Source organism: Mastigoproctus giganteus, chromosome 6 (genome assembly GCF_048544385.1).
Source record: "Mastigoproctus giganteus isolate SK-2022 chromosome 6, ASM4854438v1, whole genome shotgun sequence".
In the NCBI taxonomy this organism is placed as follows: Eukaryota; Metazoa; Arthropoda; class Arachnida; order Uropygi; family Thelyphonidae; genus Mastigoproctus; species Mastigoproctus giganteus.
In genome coordinates, this window is record NC_143580.1 from 13,068,547 (window position 1) to 13,090,828 (window position 22,282).

The 22,282-nt window shown below is 36.5% G+C and overlaps 1 protein-coding gene across 1 annotated transcript in view; it reads right to left on the reverse strand.

Moving 5' to 3' along the window:
* LOC150083925 (ras-specific guanine nucleotide-releasing factor RalGPS1-like) overlaps positions 1–22,282 on the reverse strand; it is a 103,061-nt gene that overhangs the window by 77,776 nt on the left and 3,003 nt on the right. The window contains exons 2-5 of the mRNA XM_090375622.1: positions 12,595–12,702; positions 10,806–10,856; positions 9,760–9,843; positions 1,074–1,256 (exon numbers count right to left, since the gene is read on the reverse strand). Coding sequence (XP_090231748.1) covers positions 1,074–1,256; positions 9,760–9,843; positions 10,806–10,856; positions 12,595–12,702 — 426 coding nt within the window. The remainder of the gene's footprint in view (positions 1–1,073; positions 1,257–9,759; positions 9,844–10,805; positions 10,857–12,594; positions 12,703–22,282) is intronic.

Consider the following 22,282-nt stretch of genomic DNA (forward strand, 5'->3'; position numbering starts at 1 on the left):
AGCAACAACTATCCCAAAAATTCCAATCAATATCTGGAAAGTTCAAATCCCCCATGCAGAAATATTCTGTTTTACTGGCCCACTTTATCTGTCTGTACAATTGTTCATTATATCCATCACAGTCATTTGCTTATACCATACTCCCACCCTCATTTTTGTTTTCCCAATGTTCATGTCACACCAGACTGACAACTCATGTAAGCTGGATGTACTATATGTATGCATGTGCCTAAGACATGCGTTGATATTTTGGCCTATAAAGTTAGCCAGTAATTAGCTTGGAATTCATTGAAAACATGTATGACAAATGATGAGCAGAAAAAAAAGAACAGAGTTTTAGATGGGAATGATAGTTGAATATTACATGGGGAAAATGTTTGTGCATGCTACTCTTCTGGAATTAAACATTCCAGAGTCTACCTTTGGCATGTGCTGAAGAAATGGAAGTCCAGAGGGGGAAACACCAAGGCCAAAGTAATGACCTTGCAGGCATGAAATACTTACTGGCTGGATCTACTGAGCATTGAGATTGGCTGGTTACCAGGAGCAGAAAGTGGCCACGGGCAAACCTGTAAGTATTTCCACAATACTTAAGACAGCTGCCATTAACTTTCTGTAACTCAAATTTTTGAAAACAAAACAAATGCACACCACTGACTGGCATGGTACGAGAAATCAGTCCTCTGAAGTGATAGGTAACAACACAAGATAGATAATTAAATAACAATGACAATAGTGTGTTTTAATAGAGAGAGGATAAAAGTCAAGAACATACAATATGGAAGCACGGAAATTTTTTTTAATATTCAAGGATCAGTGTATTGCAGACATTATTCCCAGAAGAATTCACATGCTTAAAGGATAAACATGGAAATTATAGTAAAAATATAGTTCTTGGAAAGAGGATTCAACAATGAGTGAAAAGTTTGGAGTAAATATAATATAAAAAATAATGGTGGACTAACAAAAGTGATATATCCATTTCTGAGCATTACAATTCCTAGTCTAAAGTTGTGGAATGAAGCTCTTCTTTTCAAGTAATAATTATAAGATGAAAATAAAATTAAACTTACTGCCCAAGTTTTCTCTAGCCGAAATATAGGAGCACTTTTTAATGCTGAAATAACTGCAAATTCAGAATGAATGTTGTTCAACTCGTGAAGCCGCCTAACAATCTTAATGAAATGCGTTATCATTTCTGCTCGCTGTTTAGGAGACTGGCCTATGAGGATTTCTTGAACTACCCAAAAACTTATCTGTAAAGAGAGAAAAAAAGAGAGAGAGAGAAAGTCATGTTTAAAGGTGGAAAGCAAAATATCATTATATTAACTTTCTAAGGAATACATGATAAATACAAGTAGCAATACAAGTAGAATGGCTATAATAGGAACTGAATCATAAATTTCATAATCAGCTAAACAGAATGGTGGGAGGTCAATGAGAACACTAAGGAACCAAACAGTATTTCCTCAGAAGCTAAATTAATAGAATAAGACTCTTCAGATGTCATAAAAACATGTTTTTGTAACTTTGTATTCTCATTATTATACTTCTAATAGAATAATTTAGTTTCCTACCCTGTGATCCTCTCAAATAGTCCTTCCCCCTTAGTACAGGTAGTTCCCGACTTTACTCGTTCCTAGCACGCACTCATAAAGCGGGAATTTATTTCCCATAGACATAATGTTAAAAATACGGGTTACGTCATACAATAAAATTAGTTAGATAATTAGTTTATGTTTAAACAATGATTGATTTATCCAAAGAAATGAAAATAGAGAAATAGAAAAAAGATAGGAAAAAAAAAAAAAAAAATAGAAAGACAAATGTTAAAGAATGTTTATTCTTCACCATCACCATTGACTAAATGCACACTCGTTTTTCACTCATTATTGGCTCGGCACTCGTTGATTTGTTGCACAAGGAGTAGTCTTCTTCAGAAATGCTTCAAGAGGCTTTTATTTCCAAGATAATCTTCACTTTTCTTTATAAATTTTAATAGCATGCATAAGCATTTTTTAACGGAACACACAAATTGCAACTAATGTGATTTGCGCGGAGTAACAAGTTTACAAAGCTTAAAAAAAAAAAAAAAAAGAATGAAGAGAAGATTCTGAAAATTTATTCATGTTTTTTACACAATTGAAGATTTCAGTAAAGGGGAAGCACATTTCGCCATAATAACGTAAAAAACCACACAATTCCAGCTATCGGTACTTTCGCAAATGCAATAACTGCTTGCAGTAACAGAAAAGCCCAATAAACCGGAAAGTACAAACTTTTATTGTTTTATGGTAGTGACCTCCAGAAATGTGCTTTAGAAAATATCACAAAGTTCAAAATTGGTTCTTATAACAGAACATATGATAACGATTAAAGTGTAGTGCATTTTAATGATTTGAATCGGTAACTAATACAATTTAAACTATAAAAACAACCTTTTAGAGAGTTATATAGTGAAAATTTCAACTTAGCATTAGCAAAGGCACATGATGCAAGAAAGCAAGCTTATATAACATCATCCAAAAAAAAAAAAAAAAAAAAAAAAAAAACACCACCCTTTCACGCATCCACTTCCTCCAACGACAGATGGAAGTTTGTTCCAGCAATCAACCACCCGTTGGCTAAAGGAAAACTGCTGCACATCTATCCTACAACCGTCTTTCCTCAATTTGAGTTTATGCCCTCTCAGGCAATTATTCTGAGCAAGAGGAAGAGGCAATTATTCTGAGCAATCCCATCTGCACTGAGCATGCTCAAACCATTCAAGGCTTTATAAACTTCAATCAGATCACCTCGCTTTCTGAGCAGTGCAGACGGTATACTTTTCAGACTGGCTGCATTACTCAGAAAACTTCATATCTGCCTGCACAATTACTCCCAGGTCCTTTTCATTCTCTACCACTGTCAGTGTGGTACCACAGAGTTGATACATTACTCTGGGATTAATGCTACCCATATGTAGTACTTTACATTTGTCAATGTTAAACTTCATTTGCCGCCTCTCAGCCCATCTGCTCAACTTTTCTAGATCCTGTTGCAGCAGTGTACTGTCTTTAGTGTCATTAACAACCCTGTCAACTTTTGTATCGTCTGCAAACTTGGACATAAAGCCTGATATACCATCATCAATATCATTTATAAATACAGAAAACAACAATGGACCCAAAACTGAACCCTGAGGGACTCCACTAATAATATTAGTCCACGAAGAGCAGTGTTCATTGATTACCACTCTGTCTTCTCCCACTCAACCATCCCTTTATCAATAGCAGCAATTTGCCTATAATGCCACACTGCTCCAATTTGTGCAGCAGTCTTCCATGTGCAACAGTAAAAAAGGCCTCTCTAAGATCCAAATATATGATATCAAAGTTATTCTTTGCATCCAGTTCCTTTGTGACTATATCATAGTATCCAATCATATTTGTCAGATGAGACTTTCCCTTAACAAACCCATGCTGTGTCCAAACTGAAGTCTTGTCTAGATGATCCTGCAATGCTTCTTTAACCAGTGCCTCTATTAATTTCCCTGGAACAGAAGTTAAACTAACAACAGGTCTGTAATTACCTGTCTTCCCCTTTGATTCTCCTTTGTGGATTGGGGTCACATTTGGACAACTCCAGTCCACGGGTACCTCCCCTGAGTCCAGGGAAGCTCTCATAATTATGGCTAAGGGTTTGCTTACTTCCTTTGCTGCCTCCTTTAATATAACTGGATAGATTCCATCCACCCCAGGTGCCTTTCTTATGTTTATCTTCTACAATTTCTCCTCCACTTTACTCTCAGTTATTACAAGATTATCTAGCTTACTGTCAGAGTTGAATACACCTGTGGCATTCCCCTCCCTGAATAACTCCTCATGTGTGAATGTAGATGCAAAACATTCATTTAGTTTGTTAGCTACCTGAGCAGGATCATCAACAGTTGAACCATCGATATCAAGTGGACCAATCTGATTCATCCTCTTCCTTCTAGAGTTTACATAAGTAAAGAACTCTTTGCTGTTTTTCTTTGCATCCTTTGCCAAAGATTTTTCGTAATCTGCTTTCGCCTGCCTAATCTCCTTTGTGATTTGGTTACAGACCAGCTTATATCTATCATAGACTTCCATGTCACTCATTAATTTATATGTATCCCATGCATTTTTCTTCTCTGCCACATGTCTCATTAGTTCATCTGACATCCATTTAGGCCTAAATCTTGAACAATATTTCCTTGTTGGTATGAAAAGCCTAGTAGCTTTCAAGATTAAATTCTTCGAATGCTTCCCATTTTGAGGGCGCCTCCGTAGCCAGGTTGGCAGGAGCAGCAGTGCGTAGCACACACTTCTTGATTAGACTGGGGTTCGAGACCGTGCCCACCAAATAAGGAGGATGCGGAAAGGTCAGGGAATGACCGCCACATATCCCTGAAGCAATATGGCCTTAGTTGCTAATGCTCCTAAAAAAAACCAAAACAACAACAAACAACCCATTTTGAGTTTGCTGTTGGTAACATCATCAGTTGGTCCCACTGCATTGCATTTAAATACTGTCTCAGACCACCGTAGTCACCTTTACGAAAGCAAAAAACCTTCCGTTTACCCTTGATGGTAGTTACCAATTTGAGAAAATCCCACTTCAGCACACTGTGATCACTGCAACCTAGTGGTTCCTTTATCTGCAGATTCTTGATCCATGAAGAATCACTACTGATAAATCAGATCAAGAGTATTACTCCCTCTAGTTGCCTCCGGAACATGCTGCTGTAGAAAACAATCATCCAATAAATCCACAAAAGCCTTGCTAGTTTGTGAGTGACCAACCCACAAATTCCAGTTAATATCCCTGGATATTAAATTAAAATCCCCCAATTTAAGACTAATTTACTGGCCCACTATTTCTCTGCACAATTGCTCATTATACTCATCAGATTCATTAGGCCTAAAACACACACCTACTCTCATTTTTCCTTTCGCAGTGCCTATGTTACACCAAACAGACTCAATATTTCATTGTCCACCCACCTCAATTGGATGCACTTCCTTAGATTTTGTGTTCCTTAATTAACAGCATAACCCCTCCTCCCTTCCTGTGCTGTCTATCCTTTCTGTACACATTGTACTCCCCAAATTCCAGTTTTGCACTGCTTGTCTGTGTGACACCATGTTTCTGATATCCCAACAATATCTGCCTTTGATGTCTTGACTAGCACTTCAAGCTCATCGAATTTATTAATTATACTCCTAGCATTGGTGTACATACAAATATACATGCACCTGTTTCTACTCTTAGTTACATTAACACAGCCCCTGTGTATTTACTTGTTCCATTATGACTCCCAGCAGTCCTGGAAATTCCCATTGCCTTGCTTTCCAGGCTGCTGCTCAATTGCATTTCAATAGAAATAGTGCAAGAATCACTTTTACCTCTGCCAGCGGCTACTGTTAATCTATTAGTCCGTGTATCATCCCAAGCCAGCAGTTTTCCGACCCACCTCACTTTGCCTCAATAGCATCAGCAAATATTCTTGCACCCTTTCTATTTAAGTGTATCCCATCCCTGTAGAAGCAGTCTCTCCTGTTAACAAGCACAGACCAGGCTGAGAAAAATTCTACCCCTTGAGCCTTGCACAATCTCTCCAGGGCCGAACTGATCGACAAGGCTCTCATCATATACTCCCTCCTAACGTGTCTGGGCAGAATTGCAGACACTTTCAAATTCAACCCTAACTCAGGGCTTTTTTTCAGCATTGTCTTGTATTTGTTAAGTAATTCTGCCAGTCTCCTACTCTTAATATCATTAGTGCCAACGTGTACAACAATATTTTTGCAGGATCATCTAGACAAGACTTCAGTTATAGCTCGGACACAGCATGGGTTTGTTAAGGGGAAGTCTTGTCTGACTAATTTGATGGGATACTATGATGTAGTCACAAAGGAACTGGATGCAAAGAATAACTTTGATATCATATATTTGGATCTTAGAAAAGCCTTTGATACTGTTGCACATGGAAGACTGCTGCACAAATTGGAGCAGTGTGGCATTGGAGGCAAATTGCTGCTATGGATAAAGGGATGGTTGAGTGGCAGAAGACAGACAGTGGTAATCAATGGACACTGTTCTTCGTGGACTAATGTTATTAGTGGAGTTCCTCAGGGTTCAGTGTTGGGTCCATTGTTGTTTTCTGTATTTATAAATGATATTGATGATGGTATATCAGGCTTAATGTCCAAGTTTGCAGACGATACAAAGGTTGGCAGGGTTGTTAATGACATTAAAGACAGTACACTGCTGCAACAGGATCTAGAAAAGTTGAGCAGATGGGCTGAGAGGCAGCAAATGAAGTTTAACATTGACAAATGTTAAGTACCACATATGGGTAGCAGTAATCCAGAGTAACGTATCAACTCTGTGGTACCACCATGACAGTGGTAGAGAATGAAAAGGACCTGGGGGTAATTGTGCAGGCAGATATGAAGTTTTCTGAGTAGTGCAGACGGTCTGCAAGAGTAGCTCATGGTGTCTTGTCGATGATATACAGGAATATTTCTAGCAGGGATAAGGAGGTGATTATCCCCTTGTATAAGGCAATGGTCAGGCCACACCTTGAGTGCTGTATAGAGGTCTGGAGGTCTCATTTTAAGAAGGATGTAGAGCTGTTGGAAAGAGTACAGAGAAGGGCAACAAATTTAGTGAATGGAACAAAGGATTGCTCTTACAAAGAAATGCTTAAGTTTTGCAAATTACATTGTCTGGAGACTAGGCACCTATGAGGTGATCTGATTGAGGAAAGATGGTTGTAGGATAGATGTGCAGAAGTTTGCCTTTAGCCAGCGTGTGGTTGATTGCTGGAACAAACTTACATCTGTCATTGTAGAAGTTAATAGCTTAAATAGATTCAAGGCAGAACTTGACAAAATTTGGGGCAAGTGGATGGGTGAAATAAGGGTGTTTTTTTTTTTTTTGGCTGATGCTATATAAGTTTGCTTTCTTGCATCATGTGCCTTTGCTAATGCCACCCTTTGTGCCATTAAAGAATGATATATGCCCTACAACATTATCAACCTTTGCCCCTGGCAGACATACCCTGTCCTGTCCCATCCATCTTTTTTGCACAATATGTTCCCTGTTTCCCTGACAATAGAGTCACCTAAAACAACTAGTTCCTTTGGGACCAGCGCATTCTGCCTTGGGAGTTGCCGCGGTATTGCGTGATGTTCAAGTGCAAACTCTACCATTGATGTGGGCAGCTGAGTAGCTCATGGTGTCTTGTCAATGATATACAGGAATATTTCTAACAGGGATAAGGAGGTGTTTATTGCCTTGTACAAGGCAATGGTCAGGCCACACCTTGAGTACTGTATACAGGTCTGGAGGCCTCATTTTAAGAAGGATGTAGAGCTGTTGGAACGAGTAAAGAGAAGGGCAACAAGATTAGTGAATGGAACAAAGGGCTTAAGTTTTGCAAATTACAGTCTCTTCTGGAGACTGGCACCTGCGAGGTGATCTGATTGAGATGTATAAAGGCTTGAATGGTTTGAGCATGCTCAATGCCGATGGGATTCTTCCCATCAGCATTGAGAATAATCGCCTGAGAGAGCATAAATTCAAACTGAGGAAAGATAGATGTGTGGAAGTTTGCCTTTAGCCAGCAGGTGGTTGATTGCTGGAACAAACTTCCATCTGTCTTTGTAGAGCTTGATAGCTTAAACAGATTCAAGGCAGAACTAGACAAACATTTGGAGTGCGTGGATGGGTGAAATAAGAAGTGTGTGTGTGTGTGTGTGTGTGTGTGTGTGTGTGTGTGTGTGTGTGTGTGTACGCTTTTTTTTTTTTTTTGGCTGATGCTATATAAGCTTGCTTTCTTGCTGGTTGTTGTTTGGTTTTTAGGAGCATTAGCAACTAAGGCCATATTGCTCTGGGGATATGCGGTGGTCATTCCCTGACTTTTCCGCATCCCCCATATTTGGTGGTCATGGGCTCTAAACCCGGTCTAATCAAGAAGTGTGTGCTAAGCACTGGTTCTCCTGCCCACCTGACTACGGAGGCGCCTTTGATTTCTTGCATCATGTGCCCTTGCGAATGCTAATATTTTGACATTTATATACAATTTACTTCCTCTTAACAGAATCAGGGTTCTTTATATTTTTATTGGTTAGTTGTTTAATCTGTGTGCTTCGTTCCAGATTGGCTCATTGCATATCTAATTATGTTCCCGTCTTTCCCTAGTTAATATTTTCTTCTTTCCACTTCAGTTCATTGGCCACACCTATAGTGATATGTTTCCTTATATTAGAACTAATACATTTAGTAGTAAATCACTGCATTATATTTTTTATCCTATGGTGCAATAGATATCTGAATGAATAAAAAAAAAAAAAAATCATACACACATAGTTTATGCAGTTAATAATAGGTGGTTCATCTTTATTTATAAATTTTCTTGTATTTTATTTATTATATTGAACATTAGAAAAGTTTTAAAAATTTGTAGTGATGATCTATTGAGCCCCCTTTTGGGACTCGATAAGCCATAATTGCAGGCAATGTGGATTCAAGTGACTTAAATTTTATTTTGCACAATATAACTGCATTATACTAATTTGTGTGTGTGTGTGCGTGTGTGTGTGTGTGTGCGCGCGCGCGAGCGCAACAATTATTTGCACGTGAACAATCATACAAAATTGGCACAAATCACTACTATCCAAAATAGAAAAAATAAAAGCATACCATATACTACACAAATGGTTGATTTTTTTTGCACTTAACAAGAGCTGAACTAGAGCTGCTTAATGGCAGCTTTGAAGTTGACATCAATACATAAAACGTAGCACATATCTGCATAAATGAGGGGAAAAAAAAAAAAAAAAAAAAGTTATTTGAATAAAATCGGGAAGAAAAAGTACACTATCGGGAAAATTATAATACGAAGAACTAGTAAAGTTGGCAAGCATACAACTTTTATTAAGTCTAAAGCTACCAAAAGCCATTAAATGTGGGCATTAAGTATAAAGATTTATTTTACACTAAATTATTTTCTATAAAGTTTTCCAAATCATAGCAAACTTTCATGGCTAAAAATACTATATTGTTAATATATTAACTGAACAATCATTTGCTTAAAAGGTTTGTGAATTTTTCACATTACATAGAAAACCTATTTTAATTTTCTTATATGATCAACCATTCTGACTCTGATTTATGTTTTTTTTTTTATTATTATTATTTTTTTCAAATCTGGAATCTGTGCGTAAGCAAATTTTTTAACTTTCTAATACATTATGTTCCTAAAATTTATCTTTAAAATATAACAAAACACTGTACTCTATCTTGGCTGATACCTTCAGCCAAAGTAAACCTCACATCACTGCCACTTTCATGTCTCCAACAATGTTAGTTCTATATCTAAACAACTGTGCCATCACTATTAGAACAAGAACAGTAAACATTTTACAACAGTACAAACTCTCAGTGTGGTGAAATGGTGAGCATTTCAAGAGAAAACTCATCACAGCAAATTGCCTCTATTAACCTACTTTCCACAAGGACTGCAAAAATTACTACTTGCCAAGTAGTCCAATATCTCCAAAGACATCTGAGAGATGGGCTAACCCTTACTTCAGAAATTATTTATCATTTTGGGGATGTCATCATTTTGAAAATCAATAGTAATAATAGAGCTGACAAAAGAAAGGCAACATAACTTGGGAAATGAAACGGTAAATCTAGTGTACAAAGTTGGCTATCTATTAAAAAAAAAAAAAAAAAACTTACTTGATTGAACCTGCGAGTAAAGGTAACAACATTTGGGGCCAAAGTCATTTTCTCTCTTCTGTTCCACGCACAACTTGTAAGCTCCTATTATTAAACAAATAGCAGAAAATGCAGTTTTGTTTTCGTTTCCAAAATTATATTAAAGGATTTATTTGTGAAACAAAAAAAAAAAAAAGCATATATATATATATATATATACTTTATATACAAATAAGAACATATAGACTCCACAATGCAACACTACATAAGGTGTGTGTGGTTTCACTGTTTACTACCTAAGCTCTGAATAATTTCATTAACCATCCAATATTAATCTAACATATACATTGTCCCACAATATCTCTTCCTAAAAATTAACAGCTTTTTTGTATTTATTAAAAACTAACAGCAATGTGGCTGAAAAGCACAGTTTAGTGATTCTGAAGCCAACTGCACCCTTCTACCTACCTACAAAAATAGGTAAGCAGAAAGGTGCAGAAACTCTCTCTCTCTCTCTCTCTTCCCCCCCCTCCCGATAAGTAGAAGGGTGTAGAAACTGTTCTCTTGTGAACTTGGATTGTCTCTCTGACTTCTGTCAAAGTTTCCAAAATAAAAATTCTGAGGCATTTTTTTCAATATCTCTCCTCATATATTAACTCTTTTTTTACCCTACAAATCTATGAACGTGTTCATGTCACATTCCCATAGATTCTTCTTTTTTCAATTTTTTCCCCCCTCTTAACTGGCACTTAACAACAGCTGGTGGTGATTTCCAGAATTAGCAAGGTTTTTGGTTTATTTTTCAGTCTCTATGGATAATGGTGTGAGATATACTGCATATAATATATTGTTTTAAAAACAATACTATGTGAAAAGAAGTAATTATTATTCATAAAACTGATGCACTCCAATAAAATCAGTAAAAATCAATAAAAATGTTATAACCATATCAAAAATTAAATTACTTCCTCTCTTTAAAACAAATTTAAATTAAAAACTTATAGTAATATTTAGATTAACAATTTATATTGTGTTTAATGCATAAAAAAAGGAAGGAATCAACTTACTTCTGGCCTAATGGATTTAAAAATAGGCAAATCCAGTAGTGTCAGTTGACTCTATAAAGGAAATTATATAAAATTACTAATGCTGATGTACATACAGAACATCGTTCATTTATAAATTCAAAAATGTTTATTGCAGAAATACAAAGAAGATTTACTTTATTTTTTTTCAAATAACAGGAAACTATTTTTACTGATTTAGAAAATAATAATGAAAAAAACAACAAAACAAACTATGATATTACTTACTGTAATAACAATATACTTGCTACACTATTTAAATATCACAAGAAAATACATAATTGAACTTAAAACCAAAATTTCCTTTTTTTTTATATAAACAATTTGTTTATATACATCGGAATGTATTTCATAGCTATTTATTAGTACAAAGGGTACTAGGAAAGTTTTGCAATATGACTCAACAACGAATCACCGGAAGCTGCTTGTTGCTTCATGTTGAGACATGTTCATACGTGTATAGTAGCCGCCGCGCCAAGTCGATGGGCTCAGTTATTCATTAGTAGTGAGAGTGTAAAGTGCTTGCGATGGCATCGTGGTCACGAAATGAGATAAGGACAGTTTTGCGGTATAATTTCGTGCGTGGTTTAACCATAGACCAGTGCTTAGAAGAAATGACTCTTGCACTAGATGATGATTGTCCACATCGTACAACGATATTCAGGTGGTATAGAGAATTCCAAAGGGGAAATTTCACTCTGGAGGATTCTGAGAGGCCGGGAAGACCACGAACGTCAGTTACGGAGGAAAACGTTACTGCTGTGAGGAAAATGCTTGACGAAAACAGGCGAGTGACCTACCAACAGATAGAGGATACTTTGGGCCTAAATGCACCAGCAATTCGTTCGATTCTGCAAGATCATTTGCACGTGAAGAAACTTTGTTCTCTCTGGGTGCCGCATCAACTGACTGAAGAGCAGATGACACGACGTGTGACTTGGTGCCGGGAGATGTTAAAAAAGTTTGATAAGGGACAATCTCGGTATGTGAACAACATCGTGACAGGTGACGAGACTTGGCTGTACTATTACGATCTGCCGACCAAGGCTCAAAACAAAGTTTGGGTCTTTGATGATGACGACACACATGTAATTGTCAGAAAATCCCGATCTGTAAAGAAGAAAATGATAGCTGTATTTTTCAAATCGAGTGGAATTGTGGAACGTGTCGTTTTGGACACGCACAAGACAGTCACAGCTAAGTGGTATACTGAACAATGCCTGCCTAAAGTCATTGGATCTATGAAGAACCTGCGGCCAAAGTCAAGAATGGACACCTGGTACCTCCAGCACAATAATGCTGCAGCTCACCGCGCCAAAGCCTGCACCGAATATTTGACTACAACAGGACTGAAACTTCTCGAGCACCCTCCCTACAGGCCAGACCTTTCTCCCTGCGACTTTGCACTGTTCCCGCATGTGAAAATGAAGCTAAAAGGGAGGCGGTTTTCCAGTGATGAGGACCTTCTACGGGCTTGGGACAACGAGTGTGCTTTACTCCCTAGTGAAACTTGGCAGAACTGGTTTAAAGATTGGTTTCGGAGGATGGAGAGGTGTATTGAATGTAGAGGATATTACTTTGAAAAAATTAAATAAACAAAGCTGTATTGCAGAACTTTCCTAGTACCCTTTGTATATAGCTATTTAAATAGCATAACTTAATATACGTGCAGCAAAGAAATAATTTATTAAGACTTATTATAATTCTATATAGAAAGTGTGGTAATTAATGATAAGCAGCATTTAACATTCCAAAAATAAAATATATTTACTGCTAAGTCATCAGGTGCCACTTGCAAGATATCAAACACGGCTCCCTCATCACCACTAGTTTGAGAACTGAAGCTATTTCTGGATGAATCTAACAGATCTTCAATTTTCTATATTAAAGGGGGGGAAAAAAAAAACGTTTAGTGCAAAACTATTTTCCATTACTGAAGTTTTCAAAAGATATAACATTGCTAAGATACATGTCACTAAAATATACTATTAAATTATAAGAAAATCAGTCACAATTAAATGTGCCAAAAAAAAAAATAATATATATAAGAATTTAAAATAACTAAATGCAACAAGGCATAATACGTTAAGAGTAAGACTTTAATATCTATATAATATTGGTGTAGATACACCATAGATAACTCTTAAGAAACTACGATGGTAGTGTGGGAGGCATCATTTGCTCTGTATCTCATATTGTGCTCTTCCTACGAGTTGCCATGGCATCTCTCATATTGTGTGATTACCGTCACAACTGGGTTGTTATGTCTGCAATACCAGGGTATCTGCCCACCCACCAATGATAGGCCAATAGCTTTGAAACTGTGCCATCTCGGTGGTGGTACTCACTGAGAATAAGTAACAATAGTCTTCTCTATTAGTGAAGACTTACTTGTTCAAGGTAGTGCAATACCATGGCAACTCGTTGTGAAGGAAGAGCACAATATGAGATACAGAGCAAATGATGCCTCCCACACTACCACTGTAGTTTCTTAAGAGTTATCTATGGTGTATCTACACCGACATTATATAGATATATTTTAGAAACAAAAAAATTTTATGACCATAAAAAAAAAAAAGAGAGAGAGAAATTCCAAAATGACTTCCCAACACTTTCTTTGCTTATAGCATTCTACTCTTTTAGGTTGTGGGTCAACAAATACAACAAAAGGTTGGGGTCAACGGATACTGTTCAGGAATTGGGGGAAAAATATGTTTGCCAGCACAGTTCTCCCATTATTTACAATTAGATAGTATAAATAAAATGTAAGTGAAAGGAGAAAATTAGTGCACCTACCAAATAGTGAAAAAAATTCTGTCGAGAATAGAAAGAACACAGAGTTTTAATTTATGTTTTCATTAAATAAATAGTATTTATATTACCTAACATTGATATGATAGTACAACATTTTAATGCAAAAGAAATAAAAGAACATGATTAATTGATAGGGAGTAACTAATGCAGATAAAGGAATTTGAATGGCAGAAGATAGAGGAGGGTTTACTAGTGGGCTCTTCTTGGGCTAATGTTATTGGTGGCATTCTTCAAGATTCAGTAATAGACTACTTTACTGTTTTCAATATTTATTAGTGATATTGATAAAGGCATATCAAGTTAAATGTCTACGTTTGCAGATGACACAAAGATTGGAAGGGTGATTAATGACAGTGATCATAGTATGCTACTGCAAAAAGGTCTTCTTCAGATCCCATGTTCAATTTGAACATTGGAGAGCAACATTTTCCAACCAACTGTCGCTTGCTTTGTAAAATAGTTCTTTTGTCTAAGACCACCAGTCCATTCTTTGATGTTATCAAGTCACTTTTTTCTTTGTCTTCCTTTTGCTCTTTTGCCTTTAACCTTTCCTTGCAGGTCATATTATGGGCCTCTTATAATATTCCCAAGGTAGGTAGTCTTTCTCTTTGCAACTGTAGTTAGTAGTGTTCTTGTGGTCCTGGCCATCTTAAGGACCCACTCATTGGTGACCCGATCTGTCTATGGAATTTTGAGCATTCTTCTGAGCATCAACTTCTCAAAGGCTTCCAGTTTCCTGATTTCCACCTTCTGCATAACCCAGGTCTCGCATCTGTATAGGAAAGTGCTCCATGTGTAGCATTTGGCCATTTGATATCTTTTCTGAAAATCCAGTTTCGTATCACAGAGGAAGTTTTTAAGATTCTTAAATAGCTCTTTAGCCATACCATTTTTGCTTCTTATTTCTGTCTTGGTCATTATTATTTATAAAGATCTTCCCTAGATATTTAAATCTACTCACTTGTTCAATGGGGGAGTTGCCACAGTGTATTTTGATTATAATCAAGGTCTTTTTTGGCATTAACTGTTAAGCCTATCTGTTCACTGGCTGATACCACTTTGTTGAGGAGTGTTTAAAGCTTTTTTCCTCTGATGTTGCAATGAGGGCAGTATTGTACTGATAACTGAACCATTAACAGTAATTCCTTCTTTAGAATCTTGTATTAGATCTATAATGGTTTCGGCATAGGAGACAATGCACATCCTTGCTTCACTCCTTTCTGGATTTGTACCCAGTCTTTTCTCCCTCTACAGAGATTGCCACTTCTTGCTCAAGGTAAAGTAACCATAGTTCCTTGGGATTGATGTTTAATTTGTTCAAGAGCTGGAAGAGGATATCATGTTTCAAGAAATCAAATGCTTTGTTAAAGTCAATGAAACAGACAAATAGGTTCTGATGGTGTTCAATTGCTCTTTCTGTCAAAAATGTCTAGGAAAATTAAATGGGCTGAGAAGTAGTATTTAAGGTTTAACACTGATAAATGCAAGATCCTGCACATATAGGTAGCAGTAATCCTAGAATAGCATATCAACTCAGTGGTACCACACTCAAGTTAGTGGAGAAAAAAAATGACCTGAAATTAATTGCACAGTATGACACGAAGTTCTCTGAGCAGTGCAGACAGGCTGCTAGGACAGCTCAGGGTTTTGTCAATAATATATTGGAATTTTTCCAGCAGGGACAAGGAGGTGACTATCCCACCATACAATATAATAGTTAGGCAACAGGAAATCTTATTTTAAGAAGGATGTGGCAACTGCTGGAATGGGTGCAAAGAAGAGCAACAAGATTATTCAAGGACACGAAAAGGAAGGGCATTCCTTGCATGAAAGACTTCACTTTTGAAAATTGCAGTGTATGGAAACCCAGGCACTTGAGGGGCAACCTAATTGAAGTGTTTAAAGTTTTAAATGGATTGTGTAGCCTAAATTCTGATATATCCTTACTCTTTCTCAGGCAACACACATAAGAGGACATAAAAGATGGCAGCAGAATAGATGTGCAAAAATTGTCTTCAGCCAGAGAGTAACTGATTATTGGAGTAAACCTCCAAATGATATTGTAGTGGATAGTTTGTATAAATTTAAGGAAGAATTAGACAAATAGAGGAAATGGACAGATGGGGTTGGTACTTTTTTTTTTTTTTTTTTTTGGCTGATTCTATATAAGCTTGCTTCCTTGCACAAATTTAATTTTTATGATAAATAAACATTTGTACACCTTCATGTACAAATATAATGAAAGTAAACTCAAAGGAGGGATCACAATAAATATGTTAGTTAATTTGGAGGCCAAGGCAAAGAAGCCACTTAATTTTTGGTTATGGCTTTGGGTGACATCCATTCTGCTAATCTTGAGTTTTCAGTGCTCTTAAACTCCTTTTAATGACCTAATCTGTCATGTTGATATTTCTGGTAATATTCCTAATGGTGGTTAAAAGTACTCAGTTTTCTTTTCTATTCCTTTGACTGTGTTACTCATTTTTCTCTTTTGATTTTTTCTTTATTATTTTCAGTTTATTTCTATTATCATCTAACTTGCTCTTTACACTGATTATTTTGTTTATGAAAGTTCAAATAAGTTTAAAAACAAAATAAAAACAATACTTAAGCAATGAATACCTATCAATTTGAGTATAACTAATAAAATAAAGAAAATAAATTTACAGTATAAATAGAACAACTCTTCTATAATTGGTTGTTTAGCACATGATGCAAGGAAACAAGCTTATGGCAGCTGCAGGGAAAAAAAAAAAGAACTCCCATATCATCTCTCCCCTGTCCCTTTTAATAATTTGTCTAGTTCTTCCTTAAATTTATTCAAAGTACCCAATTTCAAAACACCAGATGTGTCTGTTTCAACAAACAACTACCCACTAAAAGCAAATTTCTGTACCTGCAACCATTCTTCATCAATTTAAATTTATTCCCCTGCTGTGTGCAGAGTCTGGAGTAAAACAAGAGTAAGGATGCCATCAGCACTTAGTATACTCAATTATCACTCCCTTACAGTTTCAGTAATAATGGCATGCTCATATCAAATATGCAAATATTTTTATATCATCATTCACAATATAATGGTATTCTGTCTTAAGTAATTTGACAAGTGCTGCATTCCAATATCTTCCTTGGCCTTATCTTGAAACTTTGGATTTGATTTCATCTGATTTTGCCATTAGCATTATCCTGTATCAGCCAATATGAAAATACCAATTGGATGTCATCACTTGTCATCCATGATCTTTCAAATATTCAAGTTCATCTGTGAACTTAAAGCTTATAAATTCTCTTCCCAACAGCTTTGATCTTAGTGTAGATTGAAATATAAAAATTGATTGTTTCTGTGTCTTTGACATCTATTTTGAAAAATTTTGTCTGTTGACAAAATCCTACTCAAGACTCCATTAGTCACATTTTCTCTTAGACCTCAAGTCTTCTGCTTATCATTTCCTCACTAATTTTCCCATACACACAACATAATGGGAGCTGGGGCCATATGTCAAAAACAAAATTCTGCAAGTTTATAATGATATCATCGACAAATCAGATGGATTCTTTATTGCCCACAAGCTTAACTTCATTTTATACAACAGAGAGTATGTACATCACAGTAAAAATCAAATGCAGCAAAGTATTATTATGCAATGCTAGACATGGTGATATAACTGCTGATAAGTTATTCAGAAATCTGACAATAGCCAGATTTATTGTCAGATTATTGTATTTCTTTATATTTATTATTACGATTCCTTTATGTACAGAAAAAAAATACACAAATTACAAGCAATATCCTTCAATGACAAAGCGCGGGGGAGGGGGGGATTTTACATAACACTTACTGAGTTCATAGTTACAAAACCAAACATATTAACAAAAGGAAACACTTTAACTTTACAATTACAAAATAACATTTTATTTGCCTTTACGCATATATTGTATATTATTAACCCACAGATAAAAGTCTAACAAAAGGCTGTCTATATAGCATTAGCAGAGGCATATGATGCAAGAAAGCAAGCTTATTCAGCATCAGCCAAAAAAAAAAAAAAAAAAACACACAACCACTACTCCCATTTCACCCCTCCGTTCGTTCGAAATACCTGTCCAGCTGAGCCTTAAATTTGTTTAGGCTATCAACTTCAACAACAAGTGATGGAAGTCTATTCCACAAACCAACTGCCCGCTGGCTAAAGACAAATTTCCGAACATCTATCCGACATCCGTCCTTCCTCAATTTGAATTTATGCCCACTCAGGTGATTATTCTGAGCAAGAGGAATAATCCCATCGGCATTGAGCATGCTCAAGCCATTCAAAGCCTTATACACCTCTATCAGATCACCTTGCCGATGCCTAGTCTCCAGACTCTGTAATTCACAAAACTTAAGCCTTTCTTCGTAAGAGCAACCCTTTGTTCCATTCACTAATCTTGTTGCCCTTCTCCATACTCGTTCCAGCAGCTCTACATCCTTCTTGAAATGAGGCCTCCAGACCTGTATACAGTACTCAAGGTGTGGTCTGACCAATGCCTTATACAAGGGAATAATCACATCCCTATCCCTGCTAGAAAAATTCCTGTATATCATTGACAAGACACCATGAGCTACTCTTGCAGCTCGTCTGCACTGCTCAGAGAACTTCATATCTGCCTGCACAATTACCCCCAGGTCCTTTTCATTCTCTACCACTGTCAGTGTAGTACCACAGATTTGATACGTTGATCTGGGGTTACTGTTTCCCATATGTAGTACTTTATATTTGTCAATGTTAAACTTCACTTGCCACCTCTCAGCCCATCTGCTCAACCTTTCCAGATCCTGTTGTAGCAGCATAGCATCAGTAGTGTCCTTAACAACCCTGCCAACCTTTGTATCATCTGCAAACTTGGACATTAAGCTTGATATACCATCATCAATATCATTTATAAATACAGAAAACAATGGACTCAACACTGAACCCTGAGGAACTCCACTAATAACATTAGTCCACGTTGAGCAGTGTCCATTGATTACCACTCTCTGTCTTCTGCCACTCAACCATCCCTTTATCCATAGCAGCAATTTGCCTCCAATGCCACACTGCTCCAATTTGTGCAGCAGTCTTCCATGCGCAACAGTATCAAAAGCCTTTCTAAGATCCAAATATATAATATCAAAGTTATTCCCTGCATCCAGTTCTTTTGTGACTACATCATAGTATTCAATCAAATTGGTCAGACAAGACCTGCCCTTAACAAAACCATGCTATGTCTGAATTCTTGTCTAGATGATCCTGCAGTGCTTCTTTAACCAGTGCCTCCATTAATTTTCCTGGAAATGAAGTGAAACTAACAGGTCTATAATTATTTGTGTCAGCCTTTGATCCTCCTTTGTGAATTGGGGTCATATTTGCACATCTCCAGTCTATGGGTACCTCCCCTGAGTCCAAAGAAGCTCTCATGATTATGGCTAGGGGTTTCCTTACTTCCTTTGCTGCCTCCTTTAATATAACTGGATAGATCCATTCCACCCCAGGTGCCTTTTTTATGTTTATCCTCAACAATTTCTCCTACACTTTCCTCTCAGTTATTAGAAAATCATCTAGCTCACTGCCAATGTTTACTTCACCTACGACATTCCCCTTCCTGAATAATTCCTCATGTGTGAATGTAGATGCAAAATACTCGTTTAGATTGTTAGCCACCTGAGCAGGATCCTCAACTGTTGAACCATCAACATCCAGTGGACCAATCTGATTCATCCCTTTCCTTCTTGAGTTTAAATAGGTAAAGAACTCTTTTCTGTTTTTCTTTGCATCCTTTGCCAAGGATTTCTCATAATCTGCCTTTGCCTGCCTAATCTCCTTTGTGACTTGGTTACAGACCAACTTATATCTATCACAGGCTTCCATGTCACCCATTAATTTGTATGTACCCCATGCATTTTTCTTCTCTGCCATATGTCTCATTAGTTCATCTGACAACCATTTAAGCCTGAACCTTGAACAATATTTCTTGGTTGGTATGTAAAGCCTGGTAGCTTCCAAGATTAGTTCCTTGAATGCTTCCCATTTTGAATTTGCTGTTGGTAACATCATCAGTTGGTCCCACTGTATAGAATTTAAATACTGTCTCAGACCATCATAGTCGCCTTTACGAAAGCAAAAACCCTTCCCTTTACCTCTGATGGTAGTTACCTCCTTGAGTAAATCCCACTTCAGCATACTGTGATCACTGCCACCTAGTGGTTCCTTTATCTGCAGATTCTTAATGCATGAAGAATCACTACTGATAATCAGATCAAGAGTATTACTCCCTCTAGTTGCCTCCCGAACATGCTGGTGTAGAAAACAATCATCCAATAAATCCACAAAAGCCTTGCTAGTGTGTGAGTGACCAACCCACAAATTCCAGTCAATATCTGGGAAATTAAAATCCCCCATTATAAGACTCTCTGATTTACTGGCCCATTCTATTTCCCTGTACAGTATCTTATTATACTCATCAGAGTCATTAGGCCTATAGCACACTCCTACTCTCAATTTTGATTTACCTATGCTTGTGTCACACCAAACTGACTCTACACTGCCCTGTCCATCGATGTCGACTGGCTTCACTTTCTTGGATTTTATGTGTTTCTTAACTAATAGCATAACCCCTCCTCCCTTCCTATCCTTTCTGTAGACGTTGTACTCCCCAAATTCCAGTTCTGCATTCCTTATATCTGTGTGACACCACGTCTCTGATATCCCAACAATATCTTTGATGTTTTGAGCAATATTCATAAAATTTATTTACTAAACTCCTAGCATTGGTGTACACGCAAGTATACATGCACCTGTTTCTATTCTTAGCTACCCTAACACAACCCATGTGTTTACTTGTACCGCAATGACTTCCAGCAGTCTCTGAAATATCCTGCATCTTGTTTTTCAGGCTTCTGCTCATTCCAACAGAAGCAGTGCAAGAATCTCTTTCACCTCTGCCAGTGGCTACTGTTAATCTATTAGTCTTTGTCTCCCCCCCAAGCCAGCAGTTTTCCAACCCACCTAACACTGTCTCGATAGCATCAGCAAATATTCTTGCACCTTTCTATTTAAGTGTATCCCATCCCTGTAACAACTTTTCAAATTTCTTTTGCTGATATAAAATACTCCTCAGGCTTGGCAAGTTGTACATTTATCAATAAGAATATGCCATTCAACTAAATTCCAAATATTAAGGTCAACTCCTGTCAATAACTTGGCAGCAAATTTGATGATATATATATACACAACCCCAGGGGTTCACACCTGGTGAGTATGGGCTTGGCATACCCAGGGTCCTGAGCTGGATATCATTATTCTTCTTTTTCTTGGTGATTCCCTTCTATTTCTCTCTCTCTGGGTAATTCAGAAAAAAAAATTTTTTTTTTTTTGGCTGGTGCAGCATAAGCCTCAGGTTTCCTTGCACCATATGGCTAATAATAATAATAATAATATTAAACATCCATCTGTGTTATTATTTATATGTAATTTCCTTTATGACATCTCTCTCAGTTGTAATAATGACAGATGACTAAAACAAATTATCTTCCAGGACTATTAACATTTAGAAAATTTGGGGAAATTTAAGGAGAAATCGAACAGATAATTACTGTTAGCTGATAGGACAATTTTTTAAAAAATTATTATTATTATTTTTGTTTTTGACAAATTGCAGCAAAAGCCTGGCTTCCTGTGTCATTTGTGCAAAAAATGACACAGGAATATTCATGCTGTAAATCATGAGTAAATCATGCTGTAAATCATAAATCAGTGTGAATACTCACACTGATGTGTAAAAATTAGGAAAAAAAACATTCTGTATGCTAGGTTACCATGAAGAAAGCAATACTAATTTCACAAAAAGAAACAAAAATTGCTGATTCTGAACATGACCTTAGTTTTGTTTTGCATAACATCGAATGTTTGCCCAAAAATGAAAGAATATAAACAGGCAATATTAAATATCAGATTTGCTTAATCTTTCCTATAAGTAAACAAGCTAAAAAAAAAAAAAAATATCAAATTAAAAACCAGAGGCAAAACTATAAATCTGCTCCCTGCCCAACAGCCCCATGTAATCTTTAAAAATGATACCGACACAGCTATCAGTAAGATAAATCCTGGTGAGATATACTAATTAATATAAATCAGCAAAAGTTTAATATGTAGATAATACAAAACACACTTCAAAAGCTGCAATGGTATACTTGAAATTAAATGAAAACAAGAGTAGAAATAAAAATTAAAATTATAAATTAAAAAACCTATATAAAACTATATAAAAAAGCCTCATTATGCCAGGAAGCCTATTGAGGCTTTTGGTTATTTGAAATAAGTTTTCAGTGATATTCATTATAATGACATTTCATTTTGTTGCACTGAAATGTCATGATCATGAAATTTCAGTGCAACGAAACACTATTTCAAGTCTTGAATGTTTATTAAACAGTTTTTATTTTACTATTACTCTGTTTAGTCAGTAATAAGAATTTTATGCACAATTATATGATGTCGTCCATCATTTAATGGACACTGGTTGTCGTAAACACAAGTTGGGGTAATCATCATGTTGAAGAAATGTCAAGTGGCTTACAAATGTTTATTACGAACTGATTAACAAATCCTGAATAAAGGTTCTCCTCC